The sequence below is a fragment of the Cydia splendana genome, chromosome Z (assembly GCF_910591565.1).
Source record: "Cydia splendana chromosome Z, ilCydSple1.2, whole genome shotgun sequence".
NCBI lineage: Eukaryota > Metazoa > Arthropoda > Insecta > Lepidoptera > Tortricidae > Cydia > Cydia splendana.
The window spans coordinates 32,670,489-32,684,530 of NC_085987.1; the positions used below are offsets into that span (position 1 = coordinate 32,670,489).

General features: G+C 35.6%; 2 protein-coding genes across 4 annotated transcripts in view; one reads left to right on the forward strand and one right to left on the reverse strand.

Moving 5' to 3' along the window:
• The window catches only part of LOC134804771 (circadian locomoter output cycles protein kaput), a 35,437-nt gene extending 30,128 nt beyond the window's left edge, over positions 1-5,309 (forward strand). For 2 of the 3 annotated variants that reach the window (XM_063777994.1, XM_063777995.1), the window contains exon 13: positions 3,973-5,308. In XM_063777994.1, the coding sequence (XP_063634064.1) occupies positions 3,973-4,116 (144 nt within the window). In that variant the 3' untranslated portion in view covers positions 4,117-5,308. Of the gene's footprint in view, positions 1-3,972 lie in introns of all 3 variants that reach the window. The other variant, XM_063777997.1, reaches the window with a different exon arrangement.
• Positions 5,310-10,572: 5,263 nt separating this feature from the next.
• The window catches only part of LOC134804716 (multidrug resistance protein homolog 49-like), a 40,755-nt gene continuing 37,285 nt past the window's right edge, over positions 10,573-14,042 (reverse strand). The window contains exon 26 of the mRNA XM_063777879.1: positions 10,573-10,981. Within this exon, the coding sequence (XP_063633949.1) occupies positions 10,887-10,981 (95 nt within the window). The 3' untranslated portion in view covers positions 10,573-10,886. The remainder of the gene's footprint in view (positions 10,982-14,042) is intronic.

Genomic DNA, 14,042 nt, shown 5'->3' on the forward strand with positions numbered 1-14,042 from the left:
AATGCTACTAGAAAAAGGTGACGAAGTGGATTAATTAATTTAATAGCATAACGATATATTAAATGTTTGCACATTTTTAATTAAATAGTGGTGACAATTTTTGTGATCATTTATTATTTTTGCGTTTACAATGATTATTTTGGAGCCATTTGCTTTAATAGGATAGCAAGATTTAAAAATTTGGTTATCATTTTACATTAAAATGGAGTTCTAATTTTGGTGGTCATTTACTATTTTTGGGTTTACAATGATTATTTTGGTGTCATTTTCTTTAATAGGATAGCAAGATGTAAAAATTTGGATATCATTTCACATTAAAATGGGGTTTGAAATTTGGTAATCATTGACTATTTTTGGGTTAATAATAATTAGTTTGGTGTCATTTTCTTTAAAAGGATAGTAAAATGTAATCAAATTGGTAATCATTTCACATTAAAATGGTGTTATAATTTTGGTGATCATTCATGATTTTAGGGTGGTAAAATAGATTTTTTTGGTATTAAATTTTACTAAATCTGGTGATCAGTTAAATAGCAGCCAATTTGATTTGCTGTTATAATGGTTAAAAACCGCAGTAAACTATCTTAAAACAATACGATTACAGTCGTATTTAAGTATTATGTTCCTTCAAAACTCGCTTAAAATGAAAAAAGTTTAAAGACTCATCTTTACTGATTGGGATCAATTTTTATTATGCTGGTATCATTTTGCGTCATTTTAAAAACGTATTTGACTTCTGTACGTCAATGAATTTTGATGACAATTGTAATCTTGTATTATATTATAGAACTTTTATCTTAAAATATTGCCTATTAACAGGAAGAGTTATGTAATTCGTATAAGTAATACCTGAAAGTCTTGTACCTAGATCTGTAATACCATGGATTGCGACGAATAAATTATTATGATTATGCCGTTCGTTCCGTCTATATGTATAATGCGTGTACGTGCTGTTCTCTGAAAATCTTCAAGAAAAAATAACGGCTAGACCAGCACTAAGTACTAGCGAGTTTTTGCGGCTTTGGAGACCGAGATGAAGCTTACAGGCCAATTAGCGCTATGGACTGGTTATTGTTATGTATACCTATGTATCGAATGTTATAAATTTATTATAAAAAGCAACGTTTTATTTCGATTAGGTCTACATTTTGTGCATATTGCATATCTGAAGGATTTTCGTACTAAACTTGTAACTTTCGTTGAAACTAAATAAAATAATTATTCCAAATGTACAGTTACCTGCAATTTATGTTACACAACGAAGGCCGCAAAAATATCTGACACGATCTTATTTGTAGAACCATAAGAGCATGTCACATATTTTTGCGGCCTTCGAAGAGTAGGTACCGTCATTATCACCAACTTTGCCCGCTTTTTTTTTTTAAACACGAATTTCTCAAAAAATATCACATCATATGACTTTTTTTTGGTCAGCACCACGTCCATTGTGATCAAACACATCAGTTTTGAAGAAAAAAATTTTTTATAGTGTTTTTACCCATTTTTTGCGTTTTAGAGGGCGGGCAAAGATATCCGGGGTTTTCGCCAACATTGCCCACGTCAATTTGGTATTCAAATACAGCTCGTATGATGATGATGTCTAAGGATCACTTAAAGGTTTTGGGCAATCCTACCATTCCCTGTTAATAACTTAGCGATAAGTGTAAAACATTTAAATAAATTTGCTACCAATGCAATGTTGCCTACCCGTTTTTGCCCATTTCCAAATAAGGCTCGCCTAAGCATTTTACAAAGGCTAGGGTTGTCACTTTTGAGAAAATCTGTTACAATAGTTTAATGGCCAAAAATATGATTTTTGTTGTGTTTTTCATTCGTTAACGGGATAAAACATCTAAATAAAGGATAATAAGACAAATTAAATACAGTATATATTTATAAACTTATTTTAGTGTACAAACATAACCTTCTTTTACTTGCGAAGTTGGGTAAATTAGATGAAAGTGACAACCCTAATCCGTTTTTGGTGGTGGGCAATGTTGGTATGGATGCCAAATTACCGGATTACTTTGCCCACCGCTAAAACTTTTGTGTATTTAGGCCTTTTTAGTTTAAATCTCAATAGACATAATCTATGCTTCATGTGTTATAACTCAAACCCGGAAATATTTGTCAAAGGGTTCTCAGTTTTTTCTACTTGCATTCATTATTTATAATTTTTTTGCCCGCCGAAATATACCCTATATTAGACAACTCGCTCAAAATTCCCAAGTCAAGTTATGGACAAGTTTGGTATATAGTTTTGTCAGAAATATAACCTATTTTCTACTAAAAATAGCATGGTGGCCATAACTATTATAAATTTTTCTACATTAACGAATTTGTTTAAAATTGTCGTTTCGGCAAAGTTTCCCTGGAGGCAAAGTTGGCGCTAATGACGTAACATATTATTGCAGGTGACTGTACATAAATGTTTCGGTGATTTTGAGATTATTTTCCAGGTTAGTTTACTAACAATCAAGTTATTCAGATACCGATTTCGTGAACGTATAAGTAGTAAGGTACCGCTATTGTTTAGCGATACCGATTATTTTTGAAGGTAAAACTATACCGGTTGAAATATAAAGATATTAAAATTACAGCACGGACAACCATTTTTTATAGGTGTACCTAAACCATCATTGGCCGAGCGTTAGCAAAGGTCTCCGTTTCAGCTTGGGCAAAAATGCTTTTGTATGTTCTCCTTTGCAGATCACATTTCTCAACTGATTTTCGTGAAAATTTGTAAGCAGGTTCGATAGAACTATTCTGTTTCGCTTTATTCGCCAAAATGGAATTGCCACCCTGCCGAAACTTTATTTATTTAAATTCCCATTGAATGGATTTTGCACCTTATGAAAAACCGTATAGAGTAGTAAATAACATTTTACATCTGACTTAATGACATCTTGTTTTATTCGCTTTAATTGTACAAAACGCGTATCTCGACAAAGCAATATTAGGTAGTAAAACAGTCAACAATCAAATGAATTACATTAGGTACGTCACGTGTGACATGAACAGACAAGGAAAGCAAGATTAAATGCATTGTTTCTCTTTCATCTTTAAATGGAACGCTTTTACCCTCAAACACAGACAAAACATCCTCTAGACTGAGCATAGTCGCGCTACCCCCGCTGCCACGCATACGGTAAATTTACTCCATGTTCGAGTCGAAAGTGTCTTTGTGTGACGTCCGTGAACTCGTTCGTCGTTTGAACGGACCAATCACGGCACGGGATCTCGCTAACCTCGTCCCGCGCACCCCCGCATTTTTGGCAGCATCGGTTGCATGAAATAATTGCTCTAAACTCCGTCTAGAGGATTCCTAGTCTATGCCCTCAAAGGAGGCTAGTGGTCAATACTAAACTAAAAGTCCAATCTTAAAAAAACATGATGGGTCACTGACCTGTCCCAGTAAAGTGAAGTAGTGTGCGTGAAGTGCGCTTGTGTGTGAAATGGGGTAAATTGACAGAATCTGAAATTTTACCCACCGCTACCGACGCCAAGAACTGGTTGAAAGGTCTTAACTACAATCAAACTGAGATGCTGTTGAAGGTCATCACCTAATCACTTACATTCTCTGTAGCCTTACACACACTCGCGCATACACACGCACACACGCACGCACACACACACACACACACACACACACACACACACACACACACACACACACACACACACACACACACACACACACACACACACACACACACACGCACGCACACGCACACGCACACGCACACTTTCTCATTCCTTTTTCTTTATTTGAATTTTATAATTTCATTAATCACCTATTAGATTACTTTTAGTTTTTCTTAACCTTAGCCTACGAACTGCGAAGTCGGCTGCCACGTTACAGGCTTGCCTAGTGTGGGGCCACAGGTTACGTAAACAATTTGTAAACAAGGTTCTTTCAAATAAATATATTCTTATTCTTATTCTTATATTCTTATAATTGCTGTGTTACAGGTGGCGAACCCATACCTAAACAACGAGACCCAAAACCCGCCACGGCTGTCTGGCGAGCTGGTGTACGAGGAGGCGGACCGCGCGCTGGCCGTGGCGGGCTACCCGCCGCCCCCACCCCCGCCACACCCGCACCCGCCGCAGTGACTCCCCACACCCACCAGCCGGTAACCCACTATGTTACCCTAGCTTGCCAGGTAATGAAGCAACTGATTTTATTGTTATGATCACTTCTCAAAAATACTTAACGTACCTATAGTGGTCATTCGATTCGACGCCTTCATGATTATGTTAGATCGAGTATGTCGATTAGTAAGCCACTTGGAGGTTTTAAAGCGATTACGAAAATCGCCTTTGATCTCCGCTACTCGAAGCATACTCCCGACGGAGATGTACTGCATGTGTGCCAATACCAATGAAAATGTATGTGATATTTCGATTTTGTATTTACGACGCTTGTTTCATAATACTGTAGTAAAAATAGTAAAATTATGAAGAGTTATTATTTTTTTTATATTATACATATTTTAGTTCTCATAGTCATAAAGCTCACCCTGCTCATGTATGTTCTAATTTGGGTCCTTATATACGAGATAACATAAGATTTTATTAGCAAAAAGATATAGTGCTATTTCAAACATGCCATAAAACTGTTATTAGGTGTATTGCTAATATTTTTAAATCAGCAGTAGTATTAATTTAGTATTTTCAACGAAACGGTGGAGTTCTTATTCTATTTCGGTTAAGCGCCACATCAATGAATTCGCTGTTTATGAAGTAAAAAGTGACTTGTGTTGTTTAACTTTAGGGCTGCCGCAAACGCAACTAAATTAAGATATGTACAGTCGAGTGTGCCATGGAAATCTTTTAGACAAAATTATAAAATTTGTATGAACTGACAGTAGTCAGAAACGCATATACATAGGTTGAAACAGTCCAGTGGCTGCGGACATAAGAGTGTACAAGACCGAGTTCAATGATTAGGGACCGCACACGGCGACTTTTTGCAGCAATTCAGTAGCGATGCAGTCACAAAAAGGCCGCGATACAGTCTCGATCCTGTCGCTAGTCATATGCTCGCACACGTAAACACGATTCTGCATAGCAACTATCGCGATACAGTCGCGATATAGTACCGATACAGTCCTGATGTAGAATTCAGACGCGGCACCCCCCCGCCACTTTTCCCGTACCTGATGTAGCGCGAAACAGTCGCGCGTTTGTATCCCTACTGCGTCGCTTCTTCGTGCGTTGCAAATGCGACAAGGGGCCACATGCAGCGATTCAGTCGCGCGTTCTCGAAACCCGTGTATGGATGGCTGCAAAAAGGCGCCGTGTCCGACCTCCAGGCGGCTCGGCCACGACGTTGAGCGACTTGCGACGGCGGCAGCGATAGCCATAGGTTGGAGCGAGACACAGCGATTGGTCCTTTCGTTCCCACCTATGGTTGTCGCTGCCGCCGTCGCCAGTCACTTAATGTCGTGACCGACCCATTAGATCTGAATACAGTAGCGTTTGCAGTGGCTATATGTGGTATGTGTTTGTGCTCTTGAATATTAAGCGGCTGTGTATATTTGGATTATGAAATTTATTTTTGTTGATATTTTGTAAATATATTCCCATCCTGACTATTTTAAAGAAAATATATTATGAAAGTGTATGAAATTTATTTTTGTTGATTTTTTGTAAATATATTACTGATCCTGACTCTATTTTAAAGAAAATATATTATTAATTTACACGATGGCTTATTTTGTTGCATTTGTTTGTATAATGGTTATCATATTTCATAATACATACATAAATGTTAGTTATGATGAATAGAAATATATTTTATTGTATACTTACGACGATATGAGTTAGTGTGTAATAACGTAAACCAGGGTCAATAGAATTCGTAGAAAACAATTGAGTACCTCCTAAGGATTTGATAAAAAAGGCTATGCGAACATTCATAATACCTAAATAAATGCAAAGTAGGGTTACTTTGCACTTATGTAGATTGATTTATATAAGAAGGGGAGCCAATCAAAATCTTGATAAATTTTTTTAACTTAAAGCGAGGTGCCCCCCAACATTACTAAATAAAAAGTTTTGCTATGTGGTTACGTTAGGTATAATTTTCGTGGGCATCAAGTACGGACTATCTAGGCGCCACTGTTGTCATACACGTCGGTGGTTTAATAACCCAATTGTAAAAGTGTTAACCCACATAAACGCTTGTTTTACACATCTGGTGTTGAAGGGTAGTCTCGTGCTAGGTTATTCGTACAAATGAAATAATTGTTTGAGTTCGAAAGTAATGTTTTTATATTTTGATAACTCAAATTTTGTTAATTTTTTGTATCGACAAAAAGAGTTTGTTGATATTTTCATAGCCTTGGTAGTTCTTTAATGCCTAAGAAAATTTGTACACCATAAAAGTAACCAAAACTTACCCCCTTATTCATAAACGCGCTACAAACCTCAATTAGCTAAGGGGCTGTCCATAAATTACGACATCGATTTTTGACCCCCCCCCCCCCCCCTTAAAATCATCAAAAACTCATGCTTCGAATGACCCCATTTCCGCCTACGTCATGCTACCATCATCCGATGTCCAGACCCCCCCCCCTAATTTTAAATGACGTAATTTATGAATAGCCCCTAATCATAATTTAACTAAATCAGTCCCGTTAAAGTTTTATGAATAAGGGGGTTAGTCTTTAAACATAAAATAGTTTTAATTTGTTTCTATTGACCTTGTTCTGCGCTGTTGGATTCTTTTATTTTGTTATAGTTTTTGATGGGACTTGGAAATATTAAATATAATAAAAAATATTTGTCAATATGTTATCTTATGTAAAGTAACATAATATATATTACATGTTTGCATGTGTTTACATGTTTGCGCTAAAATGCACATTACCCGCCGTCAGCCAAAGTGTAAATATTTTATCTCTGGCGCTGTTCACATTCAGAGAAAAAATATTCTCTACTAAAAGGTAAACGAATAGAATGCAAAACGTAAACGTTGAAATAGTAGATATTTTTTTCAAGCAGTAAACATTATTTTGTAAATTATTAGGTAGTTAAATATATTATTTTTCCACGAAGACGCATCAAGGCATCAAGTATGGAAAGGATACCATACTTGATGCCTTTCCATACTGCACGAAACAAGGATGTGCTATGAATGCTATCATCCAAAATCATCCAAGTCTTATCATATTTTTGTAAATATAACTTTAAGTCCAATATGCGATTTCTTACCAAATAGAAGTTAAAATAAAGACAGCTCACGTTCGATGGCGTACTCGTACATTTAGGAAATGAGATTGTGAGCCATACTTGCTCCTGTTCGTAATGTGTCGTGTGCAGTAAATCGAGCTTGCCCGTTGTATTTGTATGACGAAAAGAGTGTTACACTCTAGTGCGCCAAAATTAAGAACACTATACTCACCGCAATACCAATTGGCGACCGAGTTCATAATGCTATCTCAGTTAAGTCAGTTACCTTTTTTAAGACCAACCAAGAGTGAAAGAGATGGCATTATGACCTCAATGGCCAGTTGGTATTGCGGCTACTTTAGCAACAAGTGGCTCGGCAGTTCCCCTTCTTGTATAGGTATTTAACTAAAATAAGTTTGTGGTACTTTTATGGCTACGAATACCCATCAAAGATTGCAGTCAGCAGTTAAGCCGGGTATGCACAATAATTACACGAATTATTGAATAGTTCATGTTGTAAGCATATAGTTCGTTTTTTTTAGCATTAGAAAGAAGGTTAGCGATCTTGACATGTCTTTTTATTAAAAATCACCATTGAAAAATAAGTCACAGCAAATATCCTAGAATTATAAATCATATACGATCTTTTACATTCTTTTGCTTTCATAAGTAATATAAACTATTTTTTTAAAGCGTTTTTCAACACTTTTTAATAAAAAGACACGTCAAGATTGTTTACCTTTCTAATGCTAAAGAAAACGAACTATAGTAGTTATAATATTTATAGTACAAGTATGTACATATAAAACATCGACAAAGAGTATGAAATTGGACCACGTATTTTGACCTATATAGAATTTTGATACTCAAAACTTAAATATCTGTAGCGAAAAGTCGATATGGCCATCTTTTATCATATACAATTATACAATACACTACTTAAAAACACTTTCGTATCACACTGCTACTTAAAGTTGAAACGCAGTAACTCTGTACGCATCCCCTACATAGTTGCCATATTTTTCTTTCGAATGACAGCTACGTTTTTTTTAGTAGTGACATATCGTCAATACGAGTATGAAACATACGTGTGCTAACACGGGGCAACAATACGAGTACTAAAGTGATGTTTATTATTAAAGTTAATATCTTGTCTCGGCTCGATGTCAGACAACTCAGACATGATATCTAAGTTCTGTATAGTAATAGTTTTTTTAATAAATATATATATCGACATGTATAGGTACCTATATTTATCGATATCAAAACCCTAGAACGTGCCGAGGGTTAGCACACGTATGCATATTTATTATATTTATAGCAAAGTATATACAAAGCTGTCGTCATTGACTGACATTGTGAAATATCCATCAACGATCACACAACGATCATTCTCATATACTATGCTCATTTTTTTTAAATAATTATTATGTAGAAAAGTCGAATCTAGAGTTAGACCAAGACAAGTCCGCAACGATTTTGATAGCACACGCAGTGCCAGTGTTATTTTAAAGTCAAACTTCTATGAAGTTAACACGTATAAATAACACTCGCACTGTGTGTGCTATCAAAATCGTTTCAGACTTATTTTGGTTGGACTCTATCTCTTTTCGATTGCCAAAAAAATCAGATTTTACTAGTAAGTCTCAAAAATGAACTATTTCACGGGAAATACCTTATCATGCATCAACTTGCGCACTGTTATTTTTACTTAGCTAGCCGTGCCATGATTGTGAATTGTATTTATATTAATTGGTGCTTCAGCCAAAAGTTTATATTCAAGTTAATAAAGCGTCTTTCATTGGCGACACCAATATTGTTTAAATTTTAAGTATATTTTACTTGAGTACAAATAACTTATATTGAAGAAGCACCCTGAATGCGACTGCAATGATCTTCCAACGAAAAATGTTTTGTATTTTGGTAAATAAAGATAAATATTGATGTTCTTAATGTACTTACAATCTGGGGTCCGTTTCAGGGCCGGTATTAGTTCAATAAAATGTTGTGCATCACTAGTCCGATACCGGTCTTGAAACAGTCGTATTATAAGGAAGGTAACAGGGTAATCCCAAAAATTAAGCAGGAAGTTTCACGAAGAGAGTGATATTGTATGTAGTATAATTTTTAGAGTGTTCAATGTTACGTATGTAAAAGGTAATTTTAGAATGGTTAATAAAGTAAATGACCATTTTTGGCATTTTTATTATTTATCAAAATTGGATTTGGATTTATCATGAATAGGGTTAATTGAATTTTGTACGTAGTTAAGAAAAAAGTGGCCTACTGCCTCAAATACAAAAGTAGTCTACATTTTCCTCTGCATATGGGGATTTCCCATAATGTCAACAACAAAGCCACTTCGGGAGCTCAGTGAGAGTGAGAGAAGAACCTGAACCCACGGGGCATTAACTATAATTTTAAATCCATCCAATAGTTTTCCACAAACAATTTAACCTATTTCCCTACCCGCAACCGCTGTTACTAAAAAGTTTTTACTTGGCCAACCGCTCGAAGCTGTATGTTTTTGTATTCCGCAATAAACAGAGGCTTGTCTTAAACTGTATTACTTACTCCATTAACAATAAAGAAAGAGACCGGACATTTCGTTTTGCTAATTGGAGTCTCAGATAGGTCAGTAACCCCATTATTCATAAAACTTAGCAAACCTCTGTTAAGTTTAGTCCCTTTCTAACAAACACAAATCACAAAATGACGGATAAGGATAAACGATAATCAAGGGCTTGTTGGATTTGACGGGCGTTTATGAGTAACGTATATTAATATATTTTTTTTGTTTAGTTTCCTTAAATACTACATACTACATATTCTCTACTAGTAGGTATTCATCATAGTTAATTTCGAAACAATCATTTATTTTTGCCATTACATATTCGATAGGCAAATATAGTTCGTTTTTTTTAGCATTAGAAAGAACTTCGCAGAAGTAAGCTTGTGGTTCCAGCACTTTTAGCGGTAATAATTTGAAGTAAATTATATGTATTGACCATGCTACATTAGATAATTCAATAATTATTAACAATTAAAGAGCCTGATAAAAACTGCACGCTTGCTTCTGTGGAGTTCTTTCTAATGCTAAAAAAAACGAACTATAGTGTGTAAATAAAATCTGTTTTCTTAGAAAATATTAAAAATCGTAAAAAAATCACTGTTGCTTTATCTTAGGTTCGTAACCACACTATTGCCCAGCTGGATTCCAAATTTCAACTTGCTAGGTCATTTGGAAGTGGGTTAGGATTTAGATGTTACATCAGTCAGTGAGAAAAATTCAGATTTTTAGATGTTTGTATTTTGTATCTTTATAACCGGTTGAGCTACATTCAGGAAATATGGGGTTCTAATAGCCTTTAGGGTTTTAATAAATGCAACAAATTTCATATGTTTATGTTTAATACATTTTGAGTTACGTAGGACAATAGGAGTAGGAGTCAAAAGTGGTTCCAAATGGTTCGTGTAACACACGGCCGCTGCGTCGCCAGTTCTCTTCTTTTGAACTCGGCTTGGCACACTGCCGCGTGTATGTATGGAGTGAGCACTTAACGCCAGGGGGCGTGGCCTAGGAACAAACTTGTATGACGGTGGACGCACATGTGCGTCGGGGGCAGTGAATGTGTTAAAGCTTACTTATTTCTTTATGTACCAGGTAACCATTTTTTTTTTGGTAGTTCTCATCAAGTGAAGCCGCTTTAGTTGAGGGAGACGTGTTGTCCCTTGCACATGCGATAGTAGTGGCCCTGCAGAGCCACCAGTTCCGAGTGGGTTCCTTTTTCCACGATTTTACCTATGCAAAAAAAATAACGTCACTAAAGTATCTTGCTATACAAATTAATTGAATACAAGATTCATCGGCAATGGCATTATGTGCGATGCTTGTATTGTACATGATCGCACAAGCGAAAACATACAAAATAGCAAAACTGATGATTTTTTCTGGGTAGGTTTGCAGAGGTAGAGTCTGTTCGGAAAGAGATGAGTCGTGGAATGTATTGGGCCCCATACATTCCAGCCGCCGCTGGAAGTGATAGAGCTCATTAAAGACATTTACTCTAAAAGCGTTAGTAGAGTTAAGTTAGATAAAATGGGCTCGGAAGTAAATATCTGCAGAGGTGTGAGACAGGGTGACCCCCTGTCGCCAAGAATATTTATTACCGTTTTACAAAATATAATGAAGAACTTAAATTGGTCTAACAAAGGCATAAACATTGAAGGAAAATATTTAAACAACCTACGATTCGCAGACGACATTGTACTTTTCTCGAAATCAGCTGCACAGCTTCAATCAATGATCGAAGATATCTACGTTGTAAGTAAAAATATTGGTCTAGAATTGAACATATCTAAAACAAAAGTCATGACAAACCACGATCGGGACTCTATCAAAGTAAATAATAACAGTATTGACTACGTTGAAAACTACATCTACCTGGGAAAACCCGACATCTGGATGAAATAGACAGACGTGTTAAAATATCCTGGAACAAGTACTGGAGTTACAAAGAACCATTAAAATCAAATCTGCCACTGAAACTGAAAAAGAAAATACTGGATTCCTGTATATTACCATGCCTTTCTTATGGATGTCAAACGTGGATTTACAATTCGTACAAAAAAAATAAAATTAACACATGTCAAAGAAGCATGGAGCGGAGCATTCTAAATATAAAACGCACCGATAAAAAGAAAGACACAGAGATAAAAAACAAAACTGATTGATGCTCTGACATACTGTAAAAAATTTAAATGGAGATGGGCTGGTCATGTAACAAGAATGAATGACAACAATCAGTTAAAGCACAACAATGCAATTCTCAACTAACCAACACACATATTGAATTGATCCATATGAAGATACTAAACTGTAGTTTCTTAGAAAATGTAATATCAATATATTGTCCACCGACGGCTTATACTACACAGAGGGACTGGGACCAGATATTTACACTAGCTGACGGGAAATGCCTTGTAGCAGGGGATTTAAATGGCCACCACACTAATTGGTCAATAAAAATGGATGTGAGAGGGGAACAGATTCATGATTCTAGTGTTGAAAAGGGTCTTGTTACCCTGAACAATGGTACTCACACGAGAATTAAATTGGTGAACGGCGCAGTACAGAAATCTTCCCCTGACGTTACTCTGGCTTCTGCAGATATAGCTTTAAAGTTCAATTAGTCAGTACTTAACGAAAATCTTGGCAGCGATCACTTAATGATTAAATTAAATACCGATATTAATAAGTCTGATAGACATAAAAACAGACGCAACTTTAGAAAAGCCGACTGGGCAAAGTATAGAGCCACTGCACAAGAAGAATTCACGGACTTCATCCTGCCAGAGAACCCACAAACGGCATATGACAAGTTCATTGATGCTATGGACAGAGCTGCGAATGCCTCAATTCCTATAATTAAAATATGTGAGAATCCTCTTCGTCAGCAAAAATTTACGGCTGCTATTTAAATGATCACCAGATTTAGTAAAATTTAATACCAAATAAATCTATTTTACCACCCTAAAATCATGAATGATCACCAAAATTATAACACCATTTTAATGTGAAATGATTACCAATTTTATTACATTTTACTATCCTTTTAAAGGAAATGACACCAAACTAATCATTATTAACCCAAAAATAGTCAATGATTACCAAATTTCAAACCCCATTTTAATGTGAAATGATAACCAAATTTTTACATCTTGCTATCCTATTAAAGAAAATGACACCAAAATAATAATTGTAAACCCAAAAATAGTAAATGATCACCAAAATTAGAACTCCATTTTAATGTAAAATGATAACCAAATTTTTAAATCTTGCTATCCTATTAAAGCAAATGGCTCCAAAATAATCATTGTAAACGCAAAAATAGTAAATGATCACAAAAATTGTAACCACATTTTAATTAAAAATGTGCAAACATTTAATATATCGTTATCCTATTAAATTAATTAATCCACTTCGTCAACTTTTTCTAGTAGCATTTTATTTCTGTAACAGTCGCAGTTCTAACCTAACCCAACCCACTTTTCTAGTAGCATTTTGTTTCTGTAAGGGTCGCAGTTCAAACCTAACCTAACCCACTTTTCTAGTAGCATTTCTTTTCTGCAAGGGTCGCAGTTCAAACCTAACCTAACCCACTTTTCTAGTAGCATTTCGTTTCTGTATGGGTCGCAGTTCAAACCTAACCTAACCCACTTTTCTAGTAGCATTTCTTTTCTGTAAGGGTCGCAGTTCAAACCTAACCTAACCCACTTTTCTAGTAGCGTTTCGTATCTGTATGGGTAGCAGTTGAAACTTAACCTAACCTACTTTTCTAGTACCATTTCGTTTCTGTAAGGGTCGCAGTGCTAACCTAACCTAACCCACTTAACTGATAGCAGTTTAACTTACTTTTCTAGTAGCATAACGAAATGCTACTACAAAAGTAGATTAGGTTAGGTAGGTATGCGGTGCGGGCTACGGGGGGTTCAGCGGGAGGGGCTAGTAATTTTGGCATCAGTTTACTTTATTTCGTAATATGTATACATTTTTTGGTAATCATAGTGGTTTATTTAGGTGAAAATATCGCATTAATTTGGTCTTCAAGGTTTGGTGATCATTAATGATTTTTGGTGATCATTCAATATATTTGGTATTTGAATACAATTTGAAGTGCAGTCGTAATTAAAGTGGTGGTACTTTTGTATTTTTAGGCCTTATTTTTTTGGTGTTCAGTAATTTTTTTTGGTAAGCATGATTTTTTTATTTAGGGTACCAAAGTATTTTTTGGTGGTCATTATATTTGTAGCCAAAATTTACTCCAAGACCCTACTGGAATCAAGATATATCTAAGGCCGTT